Raw genomic sequence first — 27,107 nt, 5'->3', positions numbered from 1 at the left:
CTTTTGTTGTTCTTGTTGTTTTATTGTTATGATTATTTTTTAAATTATTGTATCTATTTTATTTTTGAAGAGAGGCAGAGAAAGAAAGACACAGAGAGAAACACTAGAGCACTGCTCAGCTCTGGCTTATGGTGGTGTAGGGGATTGAACCTGGGACTTTGGAGCCTCAGGCATGAGAAGTCTCTGTATAACCATTATGCTATCTACCCCTCCCCGAAGACATTTTTATTTATTTATTTATTTATTGGGGAATGAATGTTTTACATTTTCGACAGTAAATACAATAGTTTGTACATGTATGACATTTCTCAGTTTCCCATATAATAATACAACCTCCACTAGGTCCTCTGTCATCCTTGGACCTATATTCTCCACCCACCCCACCCCAGAGTCTTTTACTTTGGTGCACTATGCCAATTCCAGTTCAGGTTCTACTTGTGTTTTCTCTTCTGATCTTGTTTTTCAACTTCTGCTTGAGGGTGAGATCTTTCCATATCCATCCTTCTGTTTCTGACTTATTTCACTTAACATGAATGTTAGGTCCATCCAAGATTGGCTGAAAACGGTGAAGTCACCATTTTTTATAGCTGAGTAGTAAGTATTCCATTGTGTATATATACCACAACTTGCTCAGCGACTCATCTGTTGTTGGACATCTGAGTTGCTTCCAGGTTTTGGCTATTACAAATTGTGCTGCTAAGAACATATGTGTAAACAGATCTTTTTGGATGGGTGTGTTGGGTTCCTTAGGATATATCCCCAGGAGAGGAATTGCAGGATCATAGGGTAGGTCCATTTCTAGCCTTCTGAGAATTCTCCAGACTGTTCCCCACAGAGGTTGGACCAACTTACATTCCCAGCAGCAGTGCAGGAGGGTTCCTTTGATCTGTTGTGGTTATTATTATTGTTGTTGTTGTTTCTGTCATTGGATAGGACAGAGAGAAATGGAGAGAGGAGGGGAAGACAGAGAGGGGGAGAGAAAGATAGATACCTGCAGATCTGCTTCACCGCCTGTGAATCGACTCCCCTGCAGGTGGGGAATCAAGGGCTCAAACCGGGATACTTATGCCAGTCCTTGATCTTTGCACCAAGTGCGCTTAACCCTCTGTGCTACTGCCCAAATCCCTGCCTAGTAGTTTTGTATGACTGTAAAGTAATAATTACATAGTCCCTTCCAGAGGCTGGGCCATAGCTTACCTGGCTGAGTGTAGACATTAACGTGCATAAACTTCAAGCCCGTGGTCCCGACCTGCAAGAGGCAAACCTCAGGAGGGGTGAAGCAAGTGCTGCAGATGTCTTTCCCTCTCTATCTCCTTCACCCATCTCAATTTATCTCTGTCCTATCAAACAAAAAGAATAAATAAGTTGGTAAATAATCTCTTCTAGCTATATCTTACTTTTCTGTTCTTCCATAAGCCCTGATGCCTGGCTTCTTCCCCACCCCCCAACTCCAGTTTATTCAGTCCTGTTGGGACTTTGCAACCCTGCTAATATCCAAAGTATAATACTTTTTTTTCTCAGGTCAGATGGTGTCAGACCTGGTTGAGCATATATATTACCATGAGCAAGGACCAGTTTCCACCTGCAAGGAAGAAACTTCACAAGTGGTGAAGCAGTGCTGCAGGTGTCTCTCATTCTCTGGCACTGAATTCTCTCTGTCTCTCCTGCTCTCAATTTCTCTCTGTCCTATTAAATAAATAAAAGTAAATAACCCTTATTTATAAAAAGTACCTGTAAAAAAATTTAAGCAATATTTTTTTCTCTATCTTTTCTTCCCAGTTTTTTAACCAGAGTAATCAAAGAGCCTAGTGCACTGTCTTTTCAGTTAACTATTAAGAATCTTCCTAATTTTAATCCTTAATGGTCAGTGTGTCCATTTAGTCTTTCATGTGTTTTCTTTGCCTTCCTTGGTTTTTGTTTCTCTCCTTTTTCAGTAAACATCTACTGACTTCATATTTCCTTTTTTATTAAATTTATTTATTTATTTGTGTAGAGACAACCAGAAATTAAGAGGGAAAGGAGTGATAGAGAGGAAGAGAGACACCTGCAACACTACTTAACCACTTGCAAAGCTTTCCACCTGCAGGTGGGAACCAGGATTTCAAACCTGGGTCTTTGTGCATTGTAACATGTGCATATTGTAACAGGTGCACCACCACCCAGCCCCTGACTTCATATTTCTAAGGAAAACCCTGTTTTCATAGGTGAAGTTCAAATTCTTGAGCATAACATATCTCCCCAAATCTTATTCTACCCCATGTATCCTAGTTGTTCCTGTCTTCACAGGGCATTTACATACTAATGTAGAAACACCACTGGTTTCATTGTGCCCAACCTTTCACTTCTGGTGAGCCCCTTGCTGAGTGGGGCTCTTCCAGTTTCTTTCCACCTGTAAAAATCCAGCTCATTAGAACAAAGCATTCTACAGGACATAATACCTGAGAATTTCCCTACGCTAGACAAAATAAGACATAAAGATTCAAGAAGCTCAGCGGGTCCCAAACAGAATTAACCCAGACTTAAAGACACCAAGATACATCATATTTAGAGTGAAAAGGAATAAGGATAAAGAAAGGATCTTGAATGTTGCAAGAGGGAAAAAAAAAGAGTCACCTATAGAGGAAAACCCATAAGATTAGCAGCAGATTTCTCCACACAAAATACTAAAGGCCAGAGTAGATTGACAAGATAATATATCGAGCTCTCAATGAGAAAGACTTTCAAGCAAGACTACTATATTCTGCTAGACTGTGATTCAAACTAGATGGAGACATAAAAACCTCCTCAGACAAGCAAAAGTTAAAGGAATAAACTGTCACCAAACCTGCCCTGCGAATTTAAAAACAATGACAGCATCATAAACATGCCATATATCAGAACACTCTGAAATTATAGAATAATGTCATTAAAATATTTTCATTCAGGAGTCGGGCTATAGCGCAGCGGGTTAAGCACAGGTGGCGCAAAGCACAAGGACTGACAAAAGGATCCCGGTTCGAACCCCGGCTCCCCACCTGCAGGGGAGTCGCTTCACAAGCGGTGAAGCAGGTCTGCAGGTGTCTGTCTTTCTCTCCTCCTCTCTGTCTTCCCCTCCTCTCTCCATTTTTCTCTGTCCTATCCAACAACGACAACAACAATAATAACTACAACAATAAAACAACAAGGGCAACAAAAGGGAATAAATAAATAAAATAAATATTAAAAAATATATATATATGTCTTCATTCTATAATATCAATAAATGCCAGTAGCCTGAATTCAGCTATTAAAAGGCACAGAGTAGAAAGATGGATCAGAAAACACAACACAACCATATATTGTCTGCAGGAATTCCACCTAACTCAATAGGACAAACACAGACTTAAAGTGAAAGGATGGACAACTACCATAGCAAGCCGATGAACTACAAAAATGGGCAGGAACAGCTATTCTCAATATGGCATGATAGACCATAAAATAAATAAAATTTTGAAAGATAGGGATGGACATTACTTAATGCTCAGAGGACCAGTTAGTCAAGAGGTCTTAATGATTATTAAGATCTATGCACCCAATGAGAGGCCACCTAAATACATCAAACATCTACTGAAAGGGCTATAGAAATAAATTAACAGCAACACAGTAATAGTAGGGGATTTCAACACCCCTTGCATGTTGGACCAGAAATTACCAAATACTTAGAGGGAAATATTGGCATAACTCTTTTCTATCTAAATTTTAAAGGCATCTTCAATGAAACGAATCCAATTACAAAAAATAAATAAATAAAAGTTGAACAATAAACGCAAAGGAGAACTTGAACTGGGCCTGGTGTTTGCATCAAAGTAAAGGACTCTGGGGGAAGATGGGGAAAGAGTTCAGATCCTGGAACATAATGGGGCAGAGGAGGGCCTAGAGGGGGGTTGAATTGTTATGTGGGAAACTGAGAAATGTGAACAGGGGTAGATGGCATAATGGTTACGCAAAGAGACTCTTAATCCTGAGGCTCCAAAGTCTCAGGTTCATGGTGAATTCACCCTCTTTAGCCCATCTAGGGTGGAGCTTGAAGATATCATGTTAATTGAGATAAATCAGAAACAGAAGGATGAATATGGGATGATCTCACTCATAGACAGAAGTTGAAAAACAAGATCAGAAGAGAAAACTCTAATCAGAACTTTGGCTAGAGTTGGTGTATTGCACCAAAGTAAAAGACTCTGGAGTGGAGTGGGAGGGAGGGCTCAGGTCCTGAAACATGATGGCAGAGGCCAACTTAGTGGGAGTTATACTGTTATGTGGAAGTGTTATGTATGTACAAGCTGTTGTATTTTACTGTTGACTGTAAACCACTAATCCCCCAATAAAGAATTTTTTTTTAATCCAGCCCATTTCATAGGTTATATTTCCTCAAAAGAGAGAGTATGATCTCTCCAAAATCCAGTTTGCCTGGGGATGCACCAGAGCATGTAGATTTCATTATAAATATGTAGTATCATAAGACAGTGTAGACAGCCTACCTACACCTCACTGTCTCTTCATTATGCTGCCTCATTAGACATAACAAAAATTCCTGTGACAGTATGATAGCTACTACTTAACACACTTACAAGCTTCCTTCTCCAAAATAAAGTTATACTCCTATTGGGCAGAGGCCTTTGGATTCCTACTTTATGCAAAATGATTCTGTACTTATGTTAAAGCCTACTCAGTGAATTTGGTGGTTTAATTTAGGTTGGTACTATATCTGGAATCTTTTTTCATGTTTGCTAATTTATTGTCTTTATTTTTTTTTCCAGCCCAGATGACTTACTTAATGCCTTGAATGAGGGTATCAGTCGTGCTGATGTCATCATCACATCAGGGGGCGTATCAATGGGGGAAAAGGTATGAAATAAACAGCACAGAAAAATTTATCCATGTACCGTCCTTGTACAAGCTTGTACATAGTTTGCCATGATCTGGTAGGCATCCAGAGTTTCTGAATATGTGGGCACTCTTAGAGGGATGCAGTATGTCAAAGAGCTGAGCCCAGGGCAGCATGAGGAACACCACAATTTACAGATGGCTTTGATGTTCCCCTAGAGATTTCTGGTTTGTTCTTTACTCAGCTTTGTCATATTATGACTTCCTTATATGTTATATTTATCCCCAAGGCATAGCTCCAAAATCCTTCCTTCCACCTAAATTTAAACTTAGGGGCTGGGGAGGGGCGTGCACCTGGTTGAGCACACGTAACAATTCACAAGAACCCAAGTTTAAGCCAGTTCCCACCTGCAGGGGGAAGCATCATAAGTGGTGAAGCAGTGCTGTAGGTCTCCCCCCCCTTTTCTCCCACTTCTCTCTCAATTTCTCTCTGTCTGTATTCAATAAATAAGTATTGGGGGGGAAGTTACATATTAAAAATCTAATTTAAACATGACTTCTTCCATTACACACTCAAACTGATAAAGAGCCCATAAGCAAGAAATAGAAAATTAAACATTCCTTTGACCCTCTTGATGAATAATCATAATTATGATGAATATAAAAATATGTATATAGTTGTTCAATTTTTACTGTCAGAGCACTGCTCAGATCTGGCTTATGGTGATGCTGGGCACTGAGCATGGGACCTGAGAGCCTTAGACAAGAAAGTCTTTTGCATAGTCAGTATGCTATCTCCCAAACCTTTTTTTATATATAGAATGTTATAGACTATGTATATTTGCATATGATATGCTTGATCCTGCAAAAATCACAATACTTCAGTATCATTAATTTTATATTTATCTTAAAGAAAGTATTTGTAGGGGTAGATAGTATAATGGTTATGCAAAGAGAGTCATGCCAGAGGCTCCAAAGTACCAGGTTCAATACACAGTACCACTATAAGCCAGAACTGATAAGTGCTCTGCTGTAAAAAATAAAAAAAAGTGGGATGGGCAAGGGTAGATAGCATTATGGTTATAGAAAGAGACTCTCATGCCTGAGGCTCCGAAGTCTCAGGTTCAATCCCCTGTACCACCATCAGCCAGAGCTGAGCAGTGCTCTGGTAAAAAAAAAAAAAAAAAGTGTTCATTCATAATGATTATTGAATTCTTTACTAAAATAGCAGCCTTGTGTTTAGCTAAAAAACATTTTTCTTTGCTGCCAGGGCTTCATGCCTGTACAATCCTGCTGCTTCTAGCAAACTTTTTTCCTACTTCAATCTCAAACAGAAAGAGACAGAAATTGAAGAGAGAAAGACAAGAAATGACAGACATCACATCATTCCACTACCCACGACACTTTCCCTTGGTGCGTGGGGTACCTCTGTGGTGCCAGCAGTTTGAAATAGAATCTCTGTATATGGTAAAGTGTGCACTCTACTGATAGAGCTATCCCCAGGCCCCTAAGCTGAAAAATATTATAGATTGGGTTTGGGCAGTAGCACAACATTGGTTAAGCGCATATGGCACAAAGCGCAAGGGCCGACTTATGGATCCCCGTTCAAGCCCCCAGCTCCCCATCTGCAGGGGGTGGCTTCACAAGCAGTGAAGCAGGTCTACAGGTGTCTGTCTTTCTCTCCCCCTCTCTGTCTTCTCCTTTCTTGATTTCTCTCTGTCCTAGCCAACAACAACAACAGCTATGACAACAACAACTACAACAAGGGCAACAAAATGAGAAAAATAGCCTCCAGAAGCAGTGGATTTATAGTGCAGGCACTGAGCCCCAGAGACAACCCTGGAATCAAGAAGAAATATATATATGTATATATTATAGATCACAAGATAGCTTGTCAGTTTATAATTGTCTTACATGTATTTTATGTCAAATTAATGAAAACTAAAACATTCTAAAACTGAAAACTATAAATTTTATTGATAACAATTAATAGCTTTTAATGAAATTCATATTTAAAAGCCTAGTTTATTTTAATCTTTATTTTATGCATATGATTATTCTTGTGCCTACCATCTCTAGCTATAAAATTGCCTCCATTTATAACCTGACTCTTTAGACAGTGAGTTTCGCTGACTCTGGTAATAAATGTCAGAATTCTGTAGCTTGAACAAAGAATACTGTCTTTCATTCACAAACTTTGATTTTAAAGTATTTAATAGTGGTAATCTAACTGTCATAAGCCATAGAAGAAAAAGAGAAAATCTTATTTCAGAACTACCATTTCAAATTATGTCCAGAAATGAACATTTCAAAGATGTGAGTGGGTATTCTCCTTATAGCAGATTACTGCTTTCCCTAAAGTCTGCTAAAAGACTTTTAGCCCCAGATGGAGCAAACTGCTGTGGACTTCTGCTGATATCAGAGGTCAGGGACCAGAGGTCCCTGAGATAGAGAGGTGTCTCCCTCTCTATCTCCTCCTCCTCTCTCAATTTCTGTCTGTAGTAGACCTATAAGAAATAATTTGCAGCATGTCTGTTCATTGTCATATTGTATGAGCACCTGATGTTAGGAGGAAGGGGTTTATATAACATAGACACCTCCATACTTTTCTCAGCCATGCAAAAATGACCTTTCCACAGTTGCTTTCCTCCTCTACCTTCCCAAATTTCTTCCCAACTCTACCATACACAGCCCCATATAGATTTTTTATAAGCTTTTTAAAATATACTTTATTTATTTTGAATAGAAACAAAAAATGAGAGAAAAGGGGAAGAGAGAGAGAGAGAGAAATACTTGAAGCACTTCTTCACTGCTTGTAAAACTTCTCCCCTGCTGGTAGGGATCAGGGTCTTGAACCAAGTTTCTTGCACCCTGTAATGTGTGCATTCAACCAGGTATGTCACCATCCGACCCCACACACAGATTTTTCAAAAAGTTATTCTTTTTTTTTTTCATTTTTTTAAAGCAAGTTATTTATTTATTTTGCAGAGCACTGCTCAGTTCTGGCTGATGGTGGTATAGTAGCTTGAACCTGGGACTTTGGAGCCTCAGGCATGAGTCTCTTTTATATAAAAAAAGTTATCATTCTTTTTTTTTTAATTTATTTATTCTTTTTGTTGCCCTTGTTTTTTTATTATTGTTGTAGTTATTATTGATGTCATTGTTGTTGGATAGGATAGAGAGAAATGGAGAGAGGAGGGGAAGACAGAGAGGGGGAGAGAAAGACAGACACCTGCAGACCTGCTTCACCGCCTGTGAAGTGACTCCCCTGCAGGTGGGGAGCCGGGGGCTCGAACCGGGATCCTTCCGCTGGTCCTTGTGCTTAGCGCCACCTGCGCTTAACCCGCTGCGCTACCGCCCGACTCCCAAAAGTTATCATTCTTATAGAACAAAGAAAGTTTCACTTAAGCACAATCTTCTTTATGCCCTTAAACCTAAGAATCATAGACATTACTATAAAATTTCTACAGTCTACAGAGTTGTATCTCAGACAATAAGTTATGCAGATAATCAAAAGAGATGCATTAGACTACACACCTAACAATTTTTACTTGTTATTACTAGTATTTATTTAACATTGGTTACAGAATTATAAGATACGAGGGGTATAAATTCGTGTGTGTGTGTATGTATGTAGTACATATGTGTGTACACATACACAATTTATCACAACCACCACCAAACTTACTGTGCCTCTCCCCAGGTAACTACCATAGTTTTTACAGTCTAAGAAATATTTAAATATTTTGGTTATTATCGTTTTGCAAGTTTGCAAGTGTCTTTGTTTTAGTCATCTATATTATATATATTTAAGTGAAATTATCCAGTAGCTATCTTTCAGCTATATGTAGTAACCTTTTTTTTTTTTTTGCCTATTTGAAAGTCTTAATTTTCTTGGCAATGTGACCCCCCCCACTCCTTACCATCAATAATAATTACAAAGATCATTATTGATCACAGAGAAAGGGCTGCTCTCATAAGCTTCACCTGAGTATTTATCAGCAAGAGTGTAAAATAACCAGAGAGTCCTCTTTGAATTTGTTTAACAAATTTGGTTAGGCACAATAGAATAATGATCGGTAATACTCCAAACAAATAAACACAATAAAAATCTCCCTTATGGAAGCCCAGAGGTGTCACAGCAAGTAGAGTGCTGGACTTGTAAGCATGAAGTCATGAGCTTGATCCCAATCATCATATATACCAAAGTAAATGCTCCAGCCTGAGAGGGGAAAAGGTACCACAGCACAGAAGCAAGTTTTCTTTTGGAATACAGTATATAACTGTTTTATACAGGTTTTGATTGGGGGACTAGGCAGTGGCACACCTGGTAAAGCCACATAGTACTATGTGAAAAGACTCAAACAAGGATATGGGTTGGACCCCCTGGCTCCCCACCTGCAGAGAACACTTCACAAGCAACAAAGCAGGTCTACAGGTGTCTGTCTTTCTCTCTCCCTCTCTATTTCCCCCTCCTCTCTCAATTTCTTTCTCTCCTATCCAATAAAAATTTTAAAATAAAAGAAAAAATTGCCATCAGGAACAGTGGATTCATAGTGCTGGCACCTAGTCCCAGTGATAATGCTGGAGATGGATAGGATAGGATAGGATAGGATAGGATAGGATAGGATAGGATAGGATAGGATAGGATAGGATAGGATAGGATAGGATAGGATAGGATAGGATAGGATAGGATAGGATAGGATAGGATAGGATGGAAATAGAAGTTTTTATTGGTGATTTCCCTGGGGATGAAAATATTTCTAAAATGTTTATACTAATTACAGTTTTTTAATGTAATTATATATATAGTATTGATTTATTTTCTGCTTTTTTATTTATAAAAAAGGAAACACTGACAAAACCATAGTATAAAAGGGGTAACAACTCCACACAGTTCCCACCACCAGAACTCTGTATCCCATCTCCCTCTCCTGATAGCTTTCCTATTCTTTAACCCTCTGGGACTGTGGACCCAAGGTCATTGTGGGATGCAGAAGGTCGAAGGTCTGGCTTCTGTAGTTGCTTCCCTGCTGAACATGGGCATTGACAGGTGGATCCATACTCCCAGCCTGCCTTTCTCTTTCTCTAGTGGGCCAGGGTTCTTGGGAATCAGAGCTCCAGGACACATTGGTGGGGTTGTCTGTCCAGGGAAGTCTGGTTGTCATCATGCTAGCATCTGGAACCTGGTGGCCGAAAAGAGAGTTAACATATAAAGCCAAGCAAATTGTTGACTAATCATGAACCTAAAGGTTGGAATAGTGCAGATGAAGATTTTGGGGGGTCTCCATTTTGTAGATAGCTAGTAGGCACATTTTAATTATATTCCAAAGGGTCTGTGGCTATACTAGTTTATTTATTTATTTGTTTGTTTATTTATTTTAAAAAGGAGACATTAACAAAACCGTAGGACAAGAGGGGTACAATTCCACACAATTCCCACCACCAGATCTCCTCTCTGTATCCCATCCCCTCCCCTGATAGCTTTCCTATTCTTTATCCCTCTGGGAGTATGGACCCAAGATCATTGTGGGATGCAGACGGTGGAAGGTCTGGCTTCTGTAATTGCTTCCCCACTGCACTGTTCAACTCTGGCTTAGGGTATTGCAGGGGGTTGAACCTGGAACTTTAGAGCCTCAGGCATGACAGTCTCTTTGAGTAAACATTATGCTGTCTACCCCTACTTAACTATAGTTTATTTATACAAATCTAACATGGAACACACTATCTTTTTTCAGATATGACAGCTCCTCTCTTCCTATGAAATTCTTCCTATGAAAATCATAGCACTTTAAGAAGCCTAGTTATTTCTAACATCTCTTTTTTATATGATGAAAGAATATTAATGGTTTTCTGAATGCTCTCCAGGAAATTTCAGAAATATTCTGGTATTGTTTTATATATTATTGCTATCAGGATTATCACTAGAGCTCAGTAAACTATGAATCCGCTGCCCTCAGTAACCATGTTCTTCCTTTTTTTTTCTTTTTTCCTTTTTTTTACTTTATAGGACAGAATATTTGATAGGAATTGAGAGGGGAGAGAGAGGCTGACATTTGCAGTCCTGCTTCACCATTCATGATGCTTCTTCCTGCAGGTGGGGGCCTGGGCCTAAACCCAAGTCCTTATTCACTGTAACATGAACACTATACTGAGTAGTATTATTGTTGTTGCTTTCCTAGATCATAGAAACATAGACAAATGGATACCTAAACAACATACAACTTCAGCTTTACAACTTTATCCACAGGTAAAGAATAAAAATGAAACAACACAAATCTCAGTGGCCTATACGTAGAGAGCTTTTATTTTTCCTTCCTAAGATTATTAACTAATTTAGACTCAAAACAATAAAACAAGTACCAGATTCTGTCTTATCTTGCCTATCAGAGAGAATAGATTGTTTTCATACATTTCTAAAAATCTCCAAATAGTGAAGTCATAAAACCAAATGCCCAGTCATTCCTGTCACAAAGGAGAATGCCTTATTGGCCACACATAGAAACAAAAATAGAACTAAAATGAAAGGAAGGGGCAAAAATCAAGAAACTGAGTTCAGATTTTATTTCTGCTTGACATTCACTCCAAGAACTCAGGAAAGGTGTGGCCAAGTTTGAGTCACCCATAAAGTACACCATGAAGTCTATATGGTTCTGTCTTATAAAGCAGTGGACATCTCAGTGAGTCACCAGAACTATTAATTTTTTTCTTCAAGATAGATGCATGGAGTCTCAAGATAGCTCTCCAAGTAAGGCACAACTCAGGTTCAGGCTCCTAAACCCATGTCACTGGGGGAACTTCAGTGCTGTGTTTCCCTCTGTCCCTGTGTCTCTTTCTCTCCCTTTTTTTTTTTAAAAAAAATATTTTACTTACTTATTGGATAGAGACAGAGAGCAATTGAGAGGGAAGGGGAAGGTAGAGAGAGAGAGAACTGTCTCTCCCTTTGTATCTGAAAAAAAATTTTAAACTTAAGAAAAGTCAACTTGGGGGCGAAGTGGTGGCGCACCTGTTAAGCATACACATTACAGTACACAAGGACCTAGGTTCAAGCCCCTGGTCCCCACCTGCAGAGGGAAAGCTTCATGATGGTGAAACAGGGCTGCAGGTGTCTATCTCTCTCCCTCTCTATCTCCTCTACTTAGTTTCTATCCATCTCTAGATAATAAATAAATAATTGAAAAAAGAAAAGTCAAGTTGAATCAGTTATGCCCTAGACAAAAAAAGAGAGAAAAGTAAACATGAACCCTATAAATATATAAAGGGAACACATGTCAGAGATTTTAATTAACTCAGTTACAGAGGGAACTAGTAAGATGTTATAACTGATTCAAATGAGAATTCAGAGAACACACATGTAGCTGTTTAGAAATGCTAAAAAAGTGGTCCGGGAGGTGGCACAGGCTAAGGCACTAGACTGTCAAGCATGAGGTCTTGAGTTCAATCCCGGGCAGCACATGTACCAGAGTGATATCTGGTTCTTTCTCTCTCTCCTATCTTTCTCATTGATAAATAAATAAAATATTTTTTAAAAAAAAATGCTAAAAACAAATTTTCTAGTAGATGCAAAATGATTCTATATCTACAGGCAAATAATTACGTCTCCAAGGACAAAATAATTTGCATTTCTTTGCATAATAATCATATTAACTATCAGTTTTCTACAGCTTTATTTTTATAAAGTGCCACAAAGACAATGAAGGATAAAAAATAACCTAAAAGATTACTACACTGGACATCCAGTAATTTGTTTCCTCATTTCAAAATCATTCATAATTTTCTGTCATTTATCCTGACCTGAGTTAAAAAGATCTTTGATTTTTCTTCTTCCCATTACACTGATTCTTAGCACTTTTCTTGTCTGATTTAATACTTTCCTTTTGCCACATACACAAAAGCATTCATCATATTAAAAAACAATGAGTATATTTAACAGTAAAGACATTTTTTAATTTCAGTTATTTAGCTAATATGTAATGAGCATATCTGCTTTCCAAACTCTGCATCATAATCTTTAAGGTTCTGCAGGTTTGATCTCTGTCTGCCACTCCAGTGTCACTTTATGCTTCAGTCCTACTCATTCACTGTTCTTTCTGTCCTATACACACTTCACTGCTTTAGGAGTTTTGTATGTATTTCCCTTTGTCTAGAATTCTCATTATCACCACACTTTGCATAACGGGATCCTTCACAGGTTTACCACCTGGCCTTTCCTTGAAACAGCAGACTAGCTCACCAGGATAGTGCACATGCTTTACCACTGCACACAGCTCAGGCTTTAGTCCAGCCCCCCATCTCACTGGGAGAAACTTCCATGCTGTGGTGTCTTTCCTTCTCTCTGTCTCTGTGTATATTTCTCTCCTTCTAAAAAAAAGTATGTGTGTAGGAGTCGGGCGGTAGTGCAATGGGTTAAGCGCAGGTGGCGCAAAGCACAAAGACCAGTGTAAGGATCCTGGCTCGAACCCCTGGCTCCCCACCTGCAGGGGAGTCGCTTCATAAGCGGTGAAGCAGGTCTGCAGGTGTCTATCTTTCTCTCCCCCTCTCTGTCTTCCCCTCCTCTCTCCATTTCTCTCTGTCCTATCCAACAACTACAACAACAATAATAACTACAACAATAAAGGGAATAAATAAATATATTTTTTAAAAGTATGTGCGTTTGTGTGCATGCACACGTGCATCTGTGTATACATGACAGGATTCCTGTTCTCAGAACTTTATAAAGGATACATATCAGTATTTAGGCAATTGCAGTATACCATAAGTATGTAATGTAAGAAAGACATTAGTGCTATAAGCATGTAAGAAAGTTCTTGAGATTTCTGCCATGATAGTGTAAGTTACTTGTACCAACTCTCCCACAGAACAGAAGATGATACTTTGTTGTTGTTGTTGCTGTTTTTAATTTTAAAAAGCAGGTGTCTGAAGAGAACAACCAGCACTGCCAGGATCTGTGGCACCAAGATCTCAGAGAAAAGCAAATCACATAGAAATAAAACTGAAATTCTTCACCATGTTTTTCTTCAAAACATTTATTAACTCCTAAGCCAGAAGAAAGCAATAGAGAGTCTGGGAGAAGTGTAATAGTGCAAGAAGTCAGGCTTACGAGAGTAGCTAAGAGGCTGAAAGAGAGAATTTTTAGCTGATTTAGGAGTTCAGGGCCTGTCTTGGAGGAGTGGCTCTAGCAATTATCTCAGACTTTCAGTTTAAACCTTTGAAAGATTGTCCTCTAGGAATATGGACAAACTGCAAACAAACTTTACAAAGACTGGAACCCTTCCTCAAATTATCTAGATTTCTGATTAGATCAATTCACTTTCTTTGACTATAAGTTAAATAAACTAAGACTAGGTCGAGGTAGCCTTATTTTATCTTAACAGTTAAGAAAAAAGAAAAAGGGAGTCAGGCAGTAGTGCAGCAGGTTAAGTGCACATGGTGTGAAGCGCAAGAACTGGAGTAAGGATCCCAGTTCGAGCCCCCAGCTCCCCACCTGCAGGGGGGTGGGTCACTTCACAAGCGGTGAAGCAGGTCTGCAGGTGTCTATCTTTCTCTCCCCTTCTCTGTCTTCCCCTCCTCTCTCCATTTCTCTCTGTCCTATCCAACAATGACAACATCAGTAACTACAACAGTAAAACAATAAGGGCAACAAAAGGGAATAAATAAATAAATAAATAAATAAGAAAAGAAAAAAGAGGGTGGCGGTAGATAGCATAATGGTTATGCAAAGAGACTCTCATGCCTGAGGCTCTAAAGTCCCAGGTTCAGTCCCCCCACACCACCATAAGCCAGAGCTGAGCAGTGCTCTGGTAAAAAAAAAAAAAAAGAAAGAAAGGAGAAGAAGAAGAAGAAGAAAAGAAAAAATCCTTTCAGAAGGAAGTTGTAGTCATGAGAACCTCTTTAATATATTTTATACATAACATTTGTTCTTCCAAATTTTCCTAGACAGGCTAGAAGTAGGACAGGACAAAACTTAAGTAGGTAAAATAAAATAGAACAGTCTTAGAAACAATAAAATATATGTGAGCATTAAAAAAAAAAAAAAAGGAGTAGTCCTGTTGGGCAGGTAGTGGGGGGGCAGGGTAGACTGCATAACAATCATGCACAGACTCTTGTGCCTGAAATTCCAAAGCCCCAGATTCAGTCTACTACACCACCATACGTCAAAGCTGAACAATGCTCTGGTAAAAAAAAAAAAAAAAAAAAAAAGTTCTTTTATTTATATTAGCTCTATGTGAACCTAAAGATGCAATGTTTAATGGCAAAATAATTATTCCTAACAGACATAAAAATGATGAAAGTGAAAAATAAGTTTTTATAGAAATCCTAAGAACATAACATTTTTAGAAAAGGAATAAATAATGTTAAATAAGCCTACATTTTCCATCAGTAGATGACTGGATAAATAAATGTGATAAATATGTTCAATAGAATATTACTTAGTAATTTAAAAAGATGATAGTGTATATTTCAGGACAAAAAATGTATAGAACTGGTTGTGGTTATGTTAAGTGAAGTGAGGTGAAAGACAGATCCCACGTGATTTTGCTTATATGTGGAATATAGACAGCTGAAACGAACTAGCCAAAGAAATAATAATCAAACTGTCTCTTAGACTTTGTGAGAAGCATGGTTATTATCAGAGAAGTGGGAAAGGGTTACAGAAACTCTCTGTTGATTGTAACCTTAGGCTGGTTCTATTTTTGTTGGCAGAATAAAAGTTGGAGCAGTTAAACTCCCTTGACTATTCTCAAGTACCAAAACTACTTCTCTTTTCATTTCAGTTGAGCTAGATTTTTGCAGCTAGTAGGCAAATGTCCACATCTTATTGAAAATATATTATATTGTCTATTAAGGGGCTTGGGGTGGCACAGTGGATCAAGTATGCAAGTCTCAAGAACAAGGTCCTGAGTTCAGTCTCATTTCATGTGCTGGAATAATAATCTCCATTCTCTTTCTCATATAAATTAATAAATCCTTTTTTAAAAGTTAAATCTATTGAGCATAATAGCAAATGCATGCCTGTCCCTGTCCAGCCACACCTTCTTAAAACATAGTAACATTTCTCAGGCTTAAAAGTCTGTCTTGGGTGAGGGAGATAGCACAATAGTTATGCAAAGAGCCTCTCATTCTCATTCCTGAAGCTCCAAACACAGAGATTCAGTCACCCATAAACCAGAGTTGAGTAGTGCTCTGGAAAAAAAAATTACTAAAGAAACAATAACAAATTAATTTCATACCCAGGACTCCAAGGTTCAGTTCCCAGTACCACCCTTAAGCCAGAGCTGAACTGTGAACTTGTTTTTTTTTTAGAAAGGGAATATTTGTCTCGGCTTATGAGACCTTTGGTGTCTCAGGCAAGAAAATCTTTTTGTATAACCACTATATTATCTCCCCAACCAAAGAAATATTTTTTTTATCTTAAGCAAGTCAACTTTACCAAAATGTTTCTTTTCTTTTAAATCACATAAATTCATTTAACTTCTTTTTTAATTTCTTTATTGGGGAATTAATGTTTTACATTCATTTAACTTTTATTTAAAAATTTGAAAGTCTGATGTTAGAATTTTTGAAAATAAAGTGTTTCTTTTTTTATGTATTTACAGGACTATCTTAAGCAGGTGCTGGACATCGATCTTCATGCACAGATCCATTTTGGCAGGGTATTTATGAAACCAGGGTATGGAAATAATCTTATCTCATTATGGAGTTGGTGTGGCTTGTTTTGGCTAGCAGAATTTTAAGTGCTTTCTCTTTGTAGTTTGAATTTGTTTTAACAAAATAAATATATCCAATAACAGAATTCTTTGGACAAGCATATCTTGAAAAGGGAATTCATCCACTGAGTTTGGTATAAACAAAGTAAAACAATTTTCCAAACCTTTTTCCTTTAATTCTCATATATTTTATATTTATTTACTTATTTATTAATGAGAGGAATAGGAGGAGAGAAAAAGGACTGTGGTACGTGCTGCCCGGGATTGAACTCAGGATCCCATGCTTGAGAGTCCAACCCTTTATACACTGCACCATTTCCCAGACCACTATTTCTCATATTTAAGTTCTTTTTTTTTTCCTATATATATCATTTCTGTATTTCTTAAAAAACATTTAAAAAGAAATTCTCAAACACAAACCATCCGGAGTCTTATGAACCATATTTAATAATCATAATATTTATAGTTTACATTCAGTGAATTATAGCTATGATGGAGAAATTATGTTCATCAAATAGTAACAATAATTTTCAAATAGCCTGTTCATAATTCAGTATGACCATCTAATCTCATTTTTCTAAAAACACAGCAAAGGATCAGAGAGTAAGTAAAAAAGACCTCAGAGTAGCCCAAAAATAGATGGTACAGAGTCCAAATACAAATACTTTATGGCATTCCATGTGAAAGTCTTATCCAATTATATGCCATAAACGTAGACAAATTCTACCTGTGTGTCAACAACTATATTTTAAATAACCCCTCCCCCCCAATAAAATGACTTGGAAAGAATTTTTTTGAATCTTTTTTTTCCCATCTAGTAATTGAGTTGGTTTTAGCCTATTTGCTTAACCTCTGAGTTTCAGTGTCCTCATCTATTAAATGGGATAATTATCACTTTACTGGAATTTCACAAAAATTAAATGAAGTAATAAAATGTGTAAGTATATTTCTTTAAAAATAGTAACTTCTGTTTTTACCGCTATTATCATTACTCTAACAGTATAATTATTGCTACTGTACTCTGGCTCTTAAAAATAAAGTTAGCTTTAAAGGTCAAGGTGATGGCAGTCCATCAGAAAGAAACCACAGATAAATAGAAATACGAACTATGAAAATGCAACAGTGTGTGGTAAAAGATTATGGTTTATAAGTGAGAACATACATAATTACCTTGAGGCCTAACATCACCGTATTATAGTACAGTAAGTTAATAACTATAGCTGTGAATCATAAAAAATGTTTGTCTTTACCATGTTAATGGAAAAAATAGCAAGCAATACATTTTTTTTTATAATTTATTTCTTTATTGGGGAATTAATGTTTTACATTCAACAATAAATACAATAGTTTGTAAATGCATAACATTCCCCAGATTCCCATTTAACAATACAACCCCCACTATGTCATTCATCATCTTTCATGGACCTGTATTCTCCCCAGCCACCCACCCACCCCAGAGTCTTTTACTTGGGTGCAATACTCCAATTCCATTTCAGGTTTGACTTGTGTTTTCTTTTCTAATGTTGTTTTTCAACTTCGGCCTGAGAGTGAGATCATACCATATTCATCCTTCTGTTTCTGACTTATTTCACTCAACATGATTTTTTCAAGGTCCATCCAAGATCGGCTGAAAACAGTGAAGTCACCATTTTTTACATCTGAGTAGTATTCCATTGTGTATATATACCACAACTTGCTCAGCCACTCATCTGTTGTTGGACACCTGGGTTGCTTCCAGGTTTTGGCTATTACAAATTGTGCTGCCAAGAACATATGTGTACACAGATCTTTTTGGATGGATGTGTTGGGTTCCTTAGGATATATCCCCAGGAGAGGAATTGCAGGGTCATAGGGTAGGTCCATTTCTAGCCTTCTGAGAGTTCTCCAGACTGTTCTCCACAGAGGTTGGACCAATTGACATTCCCACCAGCAGTGCAGGAGGGTTCCTTTGACCCCACACCCTCTCCAGCATTTTCTGCTGTTACCTTTTCTGATGTATGACATTCTCACAGGAGTGAAGTGATATCTCATTGTTGTCTTGATTTGCATTTCTCTGACAATCAGAGACTTGGAGCATTTTTTCATGTGTTTCTCAGCCTTTTGGATATCTTCTGTGGTGAATATTCTATCCAAGTCCTCCCCCCATTTTTGGATGGGGTTATTTGTTGTCTTGTTGTTGAGTCTGGCAAGCTCTTTATCTGGCAAGCTCTTTATATATGTTGGTTATTAAACTCTTATCTGATGTACGGCATGTAAAGATATTCTCCCATTCTGTGAGGGGTCTCTTGGTTTGGGTAGTGGTTTCTTTTGCTGTGAAGAAGCTTTTTAATTTGATGTAGTCCCATAGGTTTATACTTGCCTTAGTCTTCCTTGTAATTAGATTCGTTTCATTGAAAATGTCTTTAAAATTTATGCGGAAAAAAGTTCTGCCAATATTTTCCTCTAAGTATTTGATAGTTTGTGGTCTAACATCCAAGTCCTTGATCCACTTGGAATTTACTTTTGTATTTGGTGAAATACAGTGATTCAGTTTCATTCTTCTGCATGTTTCAACCCATTGTTTCCAACACCATTTGTTGAAGAGACTCTGCTTTCCCCATGTAATAGTCTGGGCCCCTTTGTCAAAGATTAAATGTCCATAGGTGTGGGACACAAGCAATACATTTTTGAAAGATCAGCCTATAAAAATAATAAAAGAGGGCAGGGGTAGATAGCATAATGCTTATGCAAAGAGACTCTCATGTTGGAAGTTCCAAAGTCTCAGGTTCAGTCCCCTGTACCACCACAAACCAGAGCTGAGCAGTGCTCTGGTTAAAAAAAGGAAAATAATAATAATAATAAAAGAAAACAGTTTGGATCCTTAACAGGATAATTTTTCAGGCCTGGGAGGTAGTATACCTGGTAGAGCACACATGTTACAATGCTCAAGGACCTGAGTTTGAGCCCCTAATCCCCACCTGCAGCAGGGAAGCTTCACAAGTGGTAAAGCAGTGTTGCAGGTGTCTCTCTATCTCCTTTTTCCCTCTGTTGTTTTCGCCGGGCTGGCTTCACGGGTGGTTAACAGACGACCAGAAACACATGGGCTGAGCTGAGAACGAAGTTTAATCTTTATTCACGAGCGGGCAATGTGCTCCTCCATCTTTCTCCTCCTGCGGCAGAGAGGGACTTTCCCAGTACGTAGGGTAGGGGGCAGGGAGAAAGAGAAGCGCCAAACTAGCAGGGGCTAAACCACAATCTGGGGGGTGGGGGGGTGTGAGACCAAACCAATGTGAAGCATACAACATCCCTCTCAATTTTTCTGTCTTACCCTAAATAAATATATTTAAAAGTATAATTTTTCAACCATATGGGAATTTCAGCATTTCCTAAGGATTCCACATTTCTCAAATTTCACTAATGAAGCTTAGATCTGAAATCCTATATAAAGAATAGTCAAAGGGCTGGGCATTGCCACATCTGGTTGACCACACACATTAGGATGCTCAAGGACCCACCAGGTTCAAGCCCCCAGGTCCTACCTGCAGGGGGAAAGCTTCATAAATGGTGAAGCAGGTGTTTCTCTTTTTCCCATTCTACCTCCCCTTTTCCTCCCCTCTCATTTTCTCTCAGTCCTGTCAAACAGATAAATATACATAATTGCACATTTTTTAAAGAATAGGCAATAAAAGAAAAAAATCACCATTCATTATTTTTGTCATTTTATTGAGAGTTTGTGGTTTACAGTATAATTGTTAGCACATGGGTATCATCTCTCATATCGCTGTGATGTTCACAGAACACGCTCAGCCCCAGTCCAGATCCCCTTCCATCATTATCCACCAAGACCCCAATTCCCTCTTCATCCCCTCCCTCCTCTTCCTTCCCCAGATGCTTTTGCTTTGGTGCAATACGCTCCACCCAGTTCAAGTTTTGCTATGTGTCTTCCTATTCCTTTCTTAAGTTCCACCTCTATAAAAAATTCACCATTCTTATCCTGCATTCTTATACCACTCTCACTTAGTCATCTTAACAAATCTACTCTCCCATTATAAGGATTTTTGTCAGAATCTTGAGGGAATATAATTTAATTTTTTTGTTGTTGTTCTTGTTATTTTGTTATTTTACCAGAGCATTGCTCTGCTCTGGCTAAAAGTAGTGCTGGAACTTGAACCTGAGCCCTCAGAACCTCAGGCATGAGATAATTTTTGTTTAATCAGTATGCTGTCTCCCCAACCCATTGAGGAAGTATAACTGTGAGAATATTTTAAATTAATAATCTTTCATTTTGTTTTAGGTGTCTTATTTTATTTTGACATTTCCAAAAACTCCCTTGTAGGAGAAAGATATTTAGGGTTTTTGCTAAATGTGGTTTTAAAGTATTTAAAAATACTCATTTTTATTTATTTATTTTTTTTTTAATATTTTATTTTATTTATTTATTCCCTTTTGTTGCCCTTGTTGTTTTATTGTTGTAGTTATTATTGTTGTTGTCGTCGTTGTTGGATAGGACAGAGAGAAATGGAGAGAGGAGGGGAAGACAGAGAGGAGGAGAGAAAGACAGACACCTGCAGACCTGCTTCACCGCCTGTGAAGCGACTCCCCTGCAGGTGGGGAGCCGGGGTTCGAACCGGGATCCTTATGCCGGTCCTTGTGCTTTGCGCCACCTGCGCTGAACCCGCTGCGCTACAGCCTGACTCCCCAAAAATACTCATTTTTAACTGTAGGCAGTTATTTGATATACATGTATTACCAGTTAGTTTTTGATAATAAGAATTATTGGTATAAATCTTCAACAAAAATAGTATAGACAATAGCCAGAGAGATGAAGAAACTTCAGGATTTGACATGTACTTCTATGTCATCCACTGGAAAGGGGTTGAAGTACTTCCCCAAAAATGTAGACTATGTATCTATTTGAAAACAAAAAATAAGATACTTTTTTTTTTTAATTACCAGAGCACTGCTCAGCTCTGGCTTATGGTGGTACAGGGGATTGAACCTGGGACTTTGGAGCCTCAGGCATGAGAGTCAGTTTGCATAACCATTATGCTATCTACCCCTGCCCCATAAGATACTTTTATAAAGCAAATTAATTTCAATTCTCTGGGAACACTTCAAGGTATAAAGATTTAAGCTTATTTTCATATGATAAGTAATATATATGGAGAGCCACTTAAAAAACTGGAATAGTTGTTTGCTTGTCACATTAGTAGTTACTAATAGTTTTTTTTTTTTTTTTGTAGCCTACCAACAACATTTGCAACTTTGGATATTGATGGTGTAAGGAAAATAATCTTTGCACTACCAGGTGAGAATAAGAAAAATAGTGTCTTTTCCATTTCCTAGGCAAATGACCTGTTTTGGTTGGGTGGGTGGGTGTTTTGGGTGGTTGAACTTAAGGTAGTAAGTGACCTCTCAAAATATCTGATCTGAAATCGGAAAAACCTAGTCTCTAGTCTCAGCTTTACTTACAGTTATGACCTTGAACAAATCACCTAACCTCTCTGATGCTGTTCCTTCCTCCCAAAGTGGGTTTAATATCCACTTCATAGCACTGGTATAAAAGTCAAATCAGATAATATCTTTTGAAACACATTCCAAATCCTAAAATAATGATCAAAGGCTAGCTGTCATTTCTGAGATTCCTATTTACCTATCTAGGAGGTTACTGTTAGGTAGCAGTCTTATCACTTCCCACAACTAGAAGTATCAGGCTTTAGGAACCAATGCTCTTTTGTTGTTGTTGTGGTGGTGGTGGTGGTTATTATTGCTATTGTTAGTGATGTCATTGTTGTTGGATAGGTAGGACAGAGAGAAATCAAGAGAAGAGGGAAGAAGCGACCCCCTCTGCAGGTGGGGAGCCAGGAGCTCAAACCAGGATCCTTTACTCTAGCCCTTGCGCTTCGCGCCATGTAGGCTTAACCCACTGCGTTACCGCCTGACCCCCAGAACCAATGTTCTTTAAACCACTGATGAGTATATTAGAATTAAAAATAAAAACAAAATTACCTTTAGTCCTTGCTAAATTTTGCTATGGGAGTTAACACAGGAGAGACTATTGTACTAGTATTGGTGGTTCTCAATCAAGTCTGATCACATTACTGTCCCCACCCTTGCTCTGATGTGAGCAGAAATTCACATATTTGCATTCTGGGGCAGGTGGGGGAGGGGAGCAAAATGATTCGGTTTACAGAAATTTTCAAATTTAAATTTTTATTACTTTCTGGGCTATGATTTGAAGCCAAGATTTTAAAGTCGTTACTGATCTTCATAAATTCCTAAAGCAGTTTAGAAGTTTTATGTACCTACATTATTTTTTTTACTTTTTTTAATTAGCCTCCTCCAGTCTATAGCATTATCTCATCTGCTTGCTTGCTTGTTTTATTTTGGCACATATTCCTTCAGAAATAACCTACTTCTTTTATATGTACAAATCTAGTAGTTTGGGAATATTTGCCTGCTTTTTATATTAAAATCTCAAAACAAAATATAAAGAAATGTAGGGAAGGGGGCTTGGTGGTGGCGCATCTGGTTGAGCAAATGTATTACAGTGCTCAAGGGCCTGGGTTTGAGCCCCTGAGCAGGGCTGCAGGGGTCTCTCTGTCTCTCTCCCTCTCTAGCTTCCCCTTCCTCTTGATGCCTGGCTGTCTCTATCCAATAAATAAAGATAAAAAAATTTTTTAAAAAAGAAATGTAGGGAAACAGAAATGTACCAAACATTAACAGTATAAAGCCCTTTACCTGTAAGCATAAGTGTTTAAATTTCAAATATATGGGAAATTATGAGAGAGGACATGCAAATAAAGTCCTCAGAATCTCTTGAGGTCTTTAATATATCCTTAAATGTTCATATAACCATTTTGTAAAGAGATGCACCCCTTTTGATAGTTCCATTTTGGCTAAAAGAAATTGCTTATTTTCTCTTGACATAAAGACCATCAGTGGTAGTATTACAAAGCAGAGCCTCTTTTCACTTTTACTAAGGAAGTTTTGTCAGTATGCTAAGGAAATTAAAATTAACCTATTTTCAATTTGCTACATTGATTGAAATTTTCCCTGCTTGACCTTAATGAGCCAAAAGAGGGCAGCAATGATTCACATGAGTCCTCTTATAAAGATTTCATTTTATTATTTAAAAATACATACTTTTTATTTATTATTGGATAGAGACAGAGGGAAATTGAGAGAGGAGGGGGAGATAGAAAGGGAGAGAGATAGAGAGACACCTGCAGGCTTGCTTTACCACTCGTGAAGATTTACCCTTGCATGTGGGGAGCAGGGTCTTGAACCTGGGTCCTTGCACATTGTAATGTAAGCATTCAGTCAGGTGTGCCACTGCCTGGTTCCTTTTATAAGGATTTTACATTATATTTAAAATACAACTACATTTTAAATTGTATTTTGCTATCCTGAAGACCATTCATTTAAAGCAATTCCTAATCTTGGTACATCTGAAAACAGTTTGATACCTACTTGTGCTTTTGTTATTGTTGTTAAATTGCTATAGTAAAACATTTTTTAAAAAAACAGCATTGTGGTCCGGGAGGTGGCGCAGTGATAGGGCTTTGGACTCTCAAGCATGAGGTCCTGAGTTCGATCCCCAGCAGCACATGTGCCAGAGTGATGTCTGGTTCTTTCTCTCTCCTCCTATCTTTCTCATTAATAAATAAATAAAATAAAATCTAAAAAAAAAAATTTAAAAAAACATTAAGAAATGTTATCCATAATTCCCCACCCTGAAAATAACCACTTTTACAACATTTTGATAATAGTCCTTCTACTCCTTTCTCTTAGATAAATAAATTTATTTTTGTTATATTGTGAGAGACACCAAGAACATATCTCATCATTTTAATCATGATAGGGATCAAACCCAGGGCCTCATGCATGGAAGGCAGACATTCCTTCAATAAGCCCACCTTCCCAGCCACAGAGGGATACATTTTGAAAAATATTTATTTACCACATATAAGAGAGGGAAAGATGAATTTTGCATGAACTGGGGGGCATGGGCCTCTGGTACATGCCGTCCCTGGGATTAACATAGTAACTCAGGCATGCAAGTCTGACATTCCACCAGCTAAACCATTTTCCCAGCCACAAGAAATGCCTTGTTTATAAAATAGACTTTAAAATGTAATAGCATTACATAAGTTCTTAAATTATTTTTAAATAGTATCAAGGGGGAAATAGTTGATTCTCATTAAGAGTCTGCTGTACCATCAGACAGCTCATTTTCAGTTGAAAAAAACTATCATTTATCATTTTTATTTTTATTTTAATAGAGCAATATTTTAAATTTATTATTTTGCAAGACAAAACAAGAGGAGGGAGATAAGGAGAGACAGAGAGAACAAGAGCATTTTTCTGGCACATGTGATAGCCAATAAACTTGGGACCTTATGTTCACAGGTCACTCAGTCTACTCACTTGTGCCACCTCCCAGAGCTAGGGTCTCATATTGCACCATTTCAAGATTCCCAGGACACTTGTCATCCAGAGAGACAAACAGAGAAGAAGAAATACCATAGCACCAGAGCTTTGCCATATACTTCTGTATATGTGGCTCAAGGACAACACTTTGTGGCAAGGCATGTATCCTATTCAGTGAGCTGTCTCTCTGGTTCACTCATCACTTTTTGAAATTTATGCAAGATTATTCTTACTTTTGTGGGTAGAACCAAATTAAAGATATGATCTTAATAGACTAAATAGATCACTCCCTTTTACTTTGATGATGCAATTAGTAGTGTAGAACTAGACCAAAAGTTCCTAAAACTTCAGTAGCCTGCCTTCCACCTCTTTGGTATGCGTACACACATGAATAGTACTGTATAAAATATTAATAAGGCTAGAATTTTAGAACTAGATTTTGAGAATCATACAGTCCAAACCTTTCATTCAGTGGATGGGTAAAGTTAAACAAAAATATCTGAAACTCACCAGAATCACATAGGTGGGATGGTTAGTAAACCCATACAGGAAGCTAATATTTTATTTATTATTTACGAGAGAAAGTCCAATTAGAACACTGCTCAGTTCTGGCATATGCAATGCTGGAAGCAAGCCTAGAACCTCATGCAAGCCCTATTTTCTACTACTGAGTTTTTTTCTGTGTCCCTGCTTAGTGTTTTTTTTTTTAATAACCTACTTTTCCACCCTTTGAAGTTCATGACACACCCAGATTTGTTTTCTAAGAAGTACATCTGATATGCTGGGAGATAGCAAAAGACTTTCATGCCTGAACCTCTGAGATCCCAGATTCAATCCCCAGAACTACAAATCAGAGCTAAGCAATGCTCTGGTTTTGTTCCATTTATTTTTCTTTCATTAAAACAAAGATTTATATAGATGACAACTGAGACTGGGGAGATATGCATGATGGTTATACAGAATAAAACTTCAGTGCCTGAGGCACCAAAGGCTGAAAGTTCAATTCCCAGTACCACCCTAAGCTAGAGCTGAGCAATGTTCTGGTAAAAAAAAAAAAAAATCTCAACTGAATTTCTCAAATTTTTCTTCCAACTTTAAAAGAACTTGATATTCTCAAATTTTTCTTACAACTTTAAAAGAACTTGTCAGCTCAGGCTTCCATAACACAGGCTAAATGAATGGATAGTAAAACAACAAATATTCACTTTCTCACATATTTGATGGGTCGGAATGCTGGCAAAATTGGCTTCTGTGAGATCTTTGTTCTTGGCTTATAGATGGTCACTTCAGGTGACATATCTTTTGTAAACCCCTACTCCCATTGTTTTTCTTCTTATTTTAAGACACAAGTCCTGTTGCATTACTGCTTCATTCTTATAACATTCAATTTTAATTCCCTCTTTAAAAGTCATATCTCCAAATGCAGTCATATTAGGAATGGAGACTCAAACATATGAATTTCAGAGAACACAATACATTCCATAACCATGTTCATCTTCAGGTTCCTATTTTAAATCATTTAGTTTTCTTTTAACATAAAGAAATAATGAGATAGGATTATCATAATTTTATTTATGCTTATCCTATTTTCCCTATCTCTCTTTGTACTTAGTATGTATAACTTTGGTAACATGAAAACATTTTAAGATATCAAGTAGATACTACATTATAAGATTTGTATAGAGTATAGTCCATAGTCATTACAAGATTACAATGGCTCTCTATGTATAGCTCTCAGGAAAGCAAAAATAATATTTAACAGCTCCTAGCCATCAGAAGTGTGCATTTCACTGGTACACCCAAGTGTTCATACCTTCTGTGATATTTAATGAAATGTAGATCTACTCGGGCTTCCTTTTGTATTCAAGATGATTCAGAAAAGTTACTTCAGTCTAAATGACATATAAAGGCATATATACATATAATTAATTGGTATGTTTTTATGTATGTACTATAACTACTTGGTTGACTTTTCAGGGAATCCTGTGTCAGCTGTAGTCACCTGCAATCTCTTTGTCGTGCCTGCACTGAGAAAGATGCAGGGCATCTTGGATCCTCGGCCAACCATCATCAAAGCCAGGGTAATGTTTTCTCATGATCAAGAATTACAACAGAAGTGTAGTTAATAATTAAGGATTTGGGGAG

The 27,107-nt window shown here is 37.7% G+C and overlaps 1 protein-coding gene across 11 annotated transcripts in view; it reads left to right on the top strand.

Moving 5' to 3' along the window:
• The window catches only part of GPHN (gephyrin), a 411,021-nt gene that overhangs the window by 372,768 nt on the left and 11,146 nt on the right, over positions 1 to 27,107 (top strand). For all 11 annotated transcript variants that reach the window (XM_007525822.2, XM_060174807.1, XM_060174805.1 and 8 more), the window contains 4 exons: positions 4,776 to 4,863; positions 16,440 to 16,513; positions 21,773 to 21,837; positions 26,940 to 27,043. In XM_007525822.2, coding sequence (XP_007525884.1) covers positions 4,776 to 4,863; positions 16,440 to 16,513; positions 21,773 to 21,837; positions 26,940 to 27,043 — 331 coding nt within the window. The remainder of the gene's footprint in view (positions 1 to 4,775; positions 4,864 to 16,439; positions 16,514 to 21,772; positions 21,838 to 26,939; positions 27,044 to 27,107) is intronic.

Source organism: Erinaceus europaeus, chromosome 16 (genome assembly GCF_950295315.1).
Source record: "Erinaceus europaeus chromosome 16, mEriEur2.1, whole genome shotgun sequence".
NCBI lineage: Eukaryota > Metazoa > Chordata > Mammalia > Eulipotyphla > Erinaceidae > Erinaceus > Erinaceus europaeus.
This window is presented reverse-complemented; position numbering and strand designations above follow the sequence as displayed.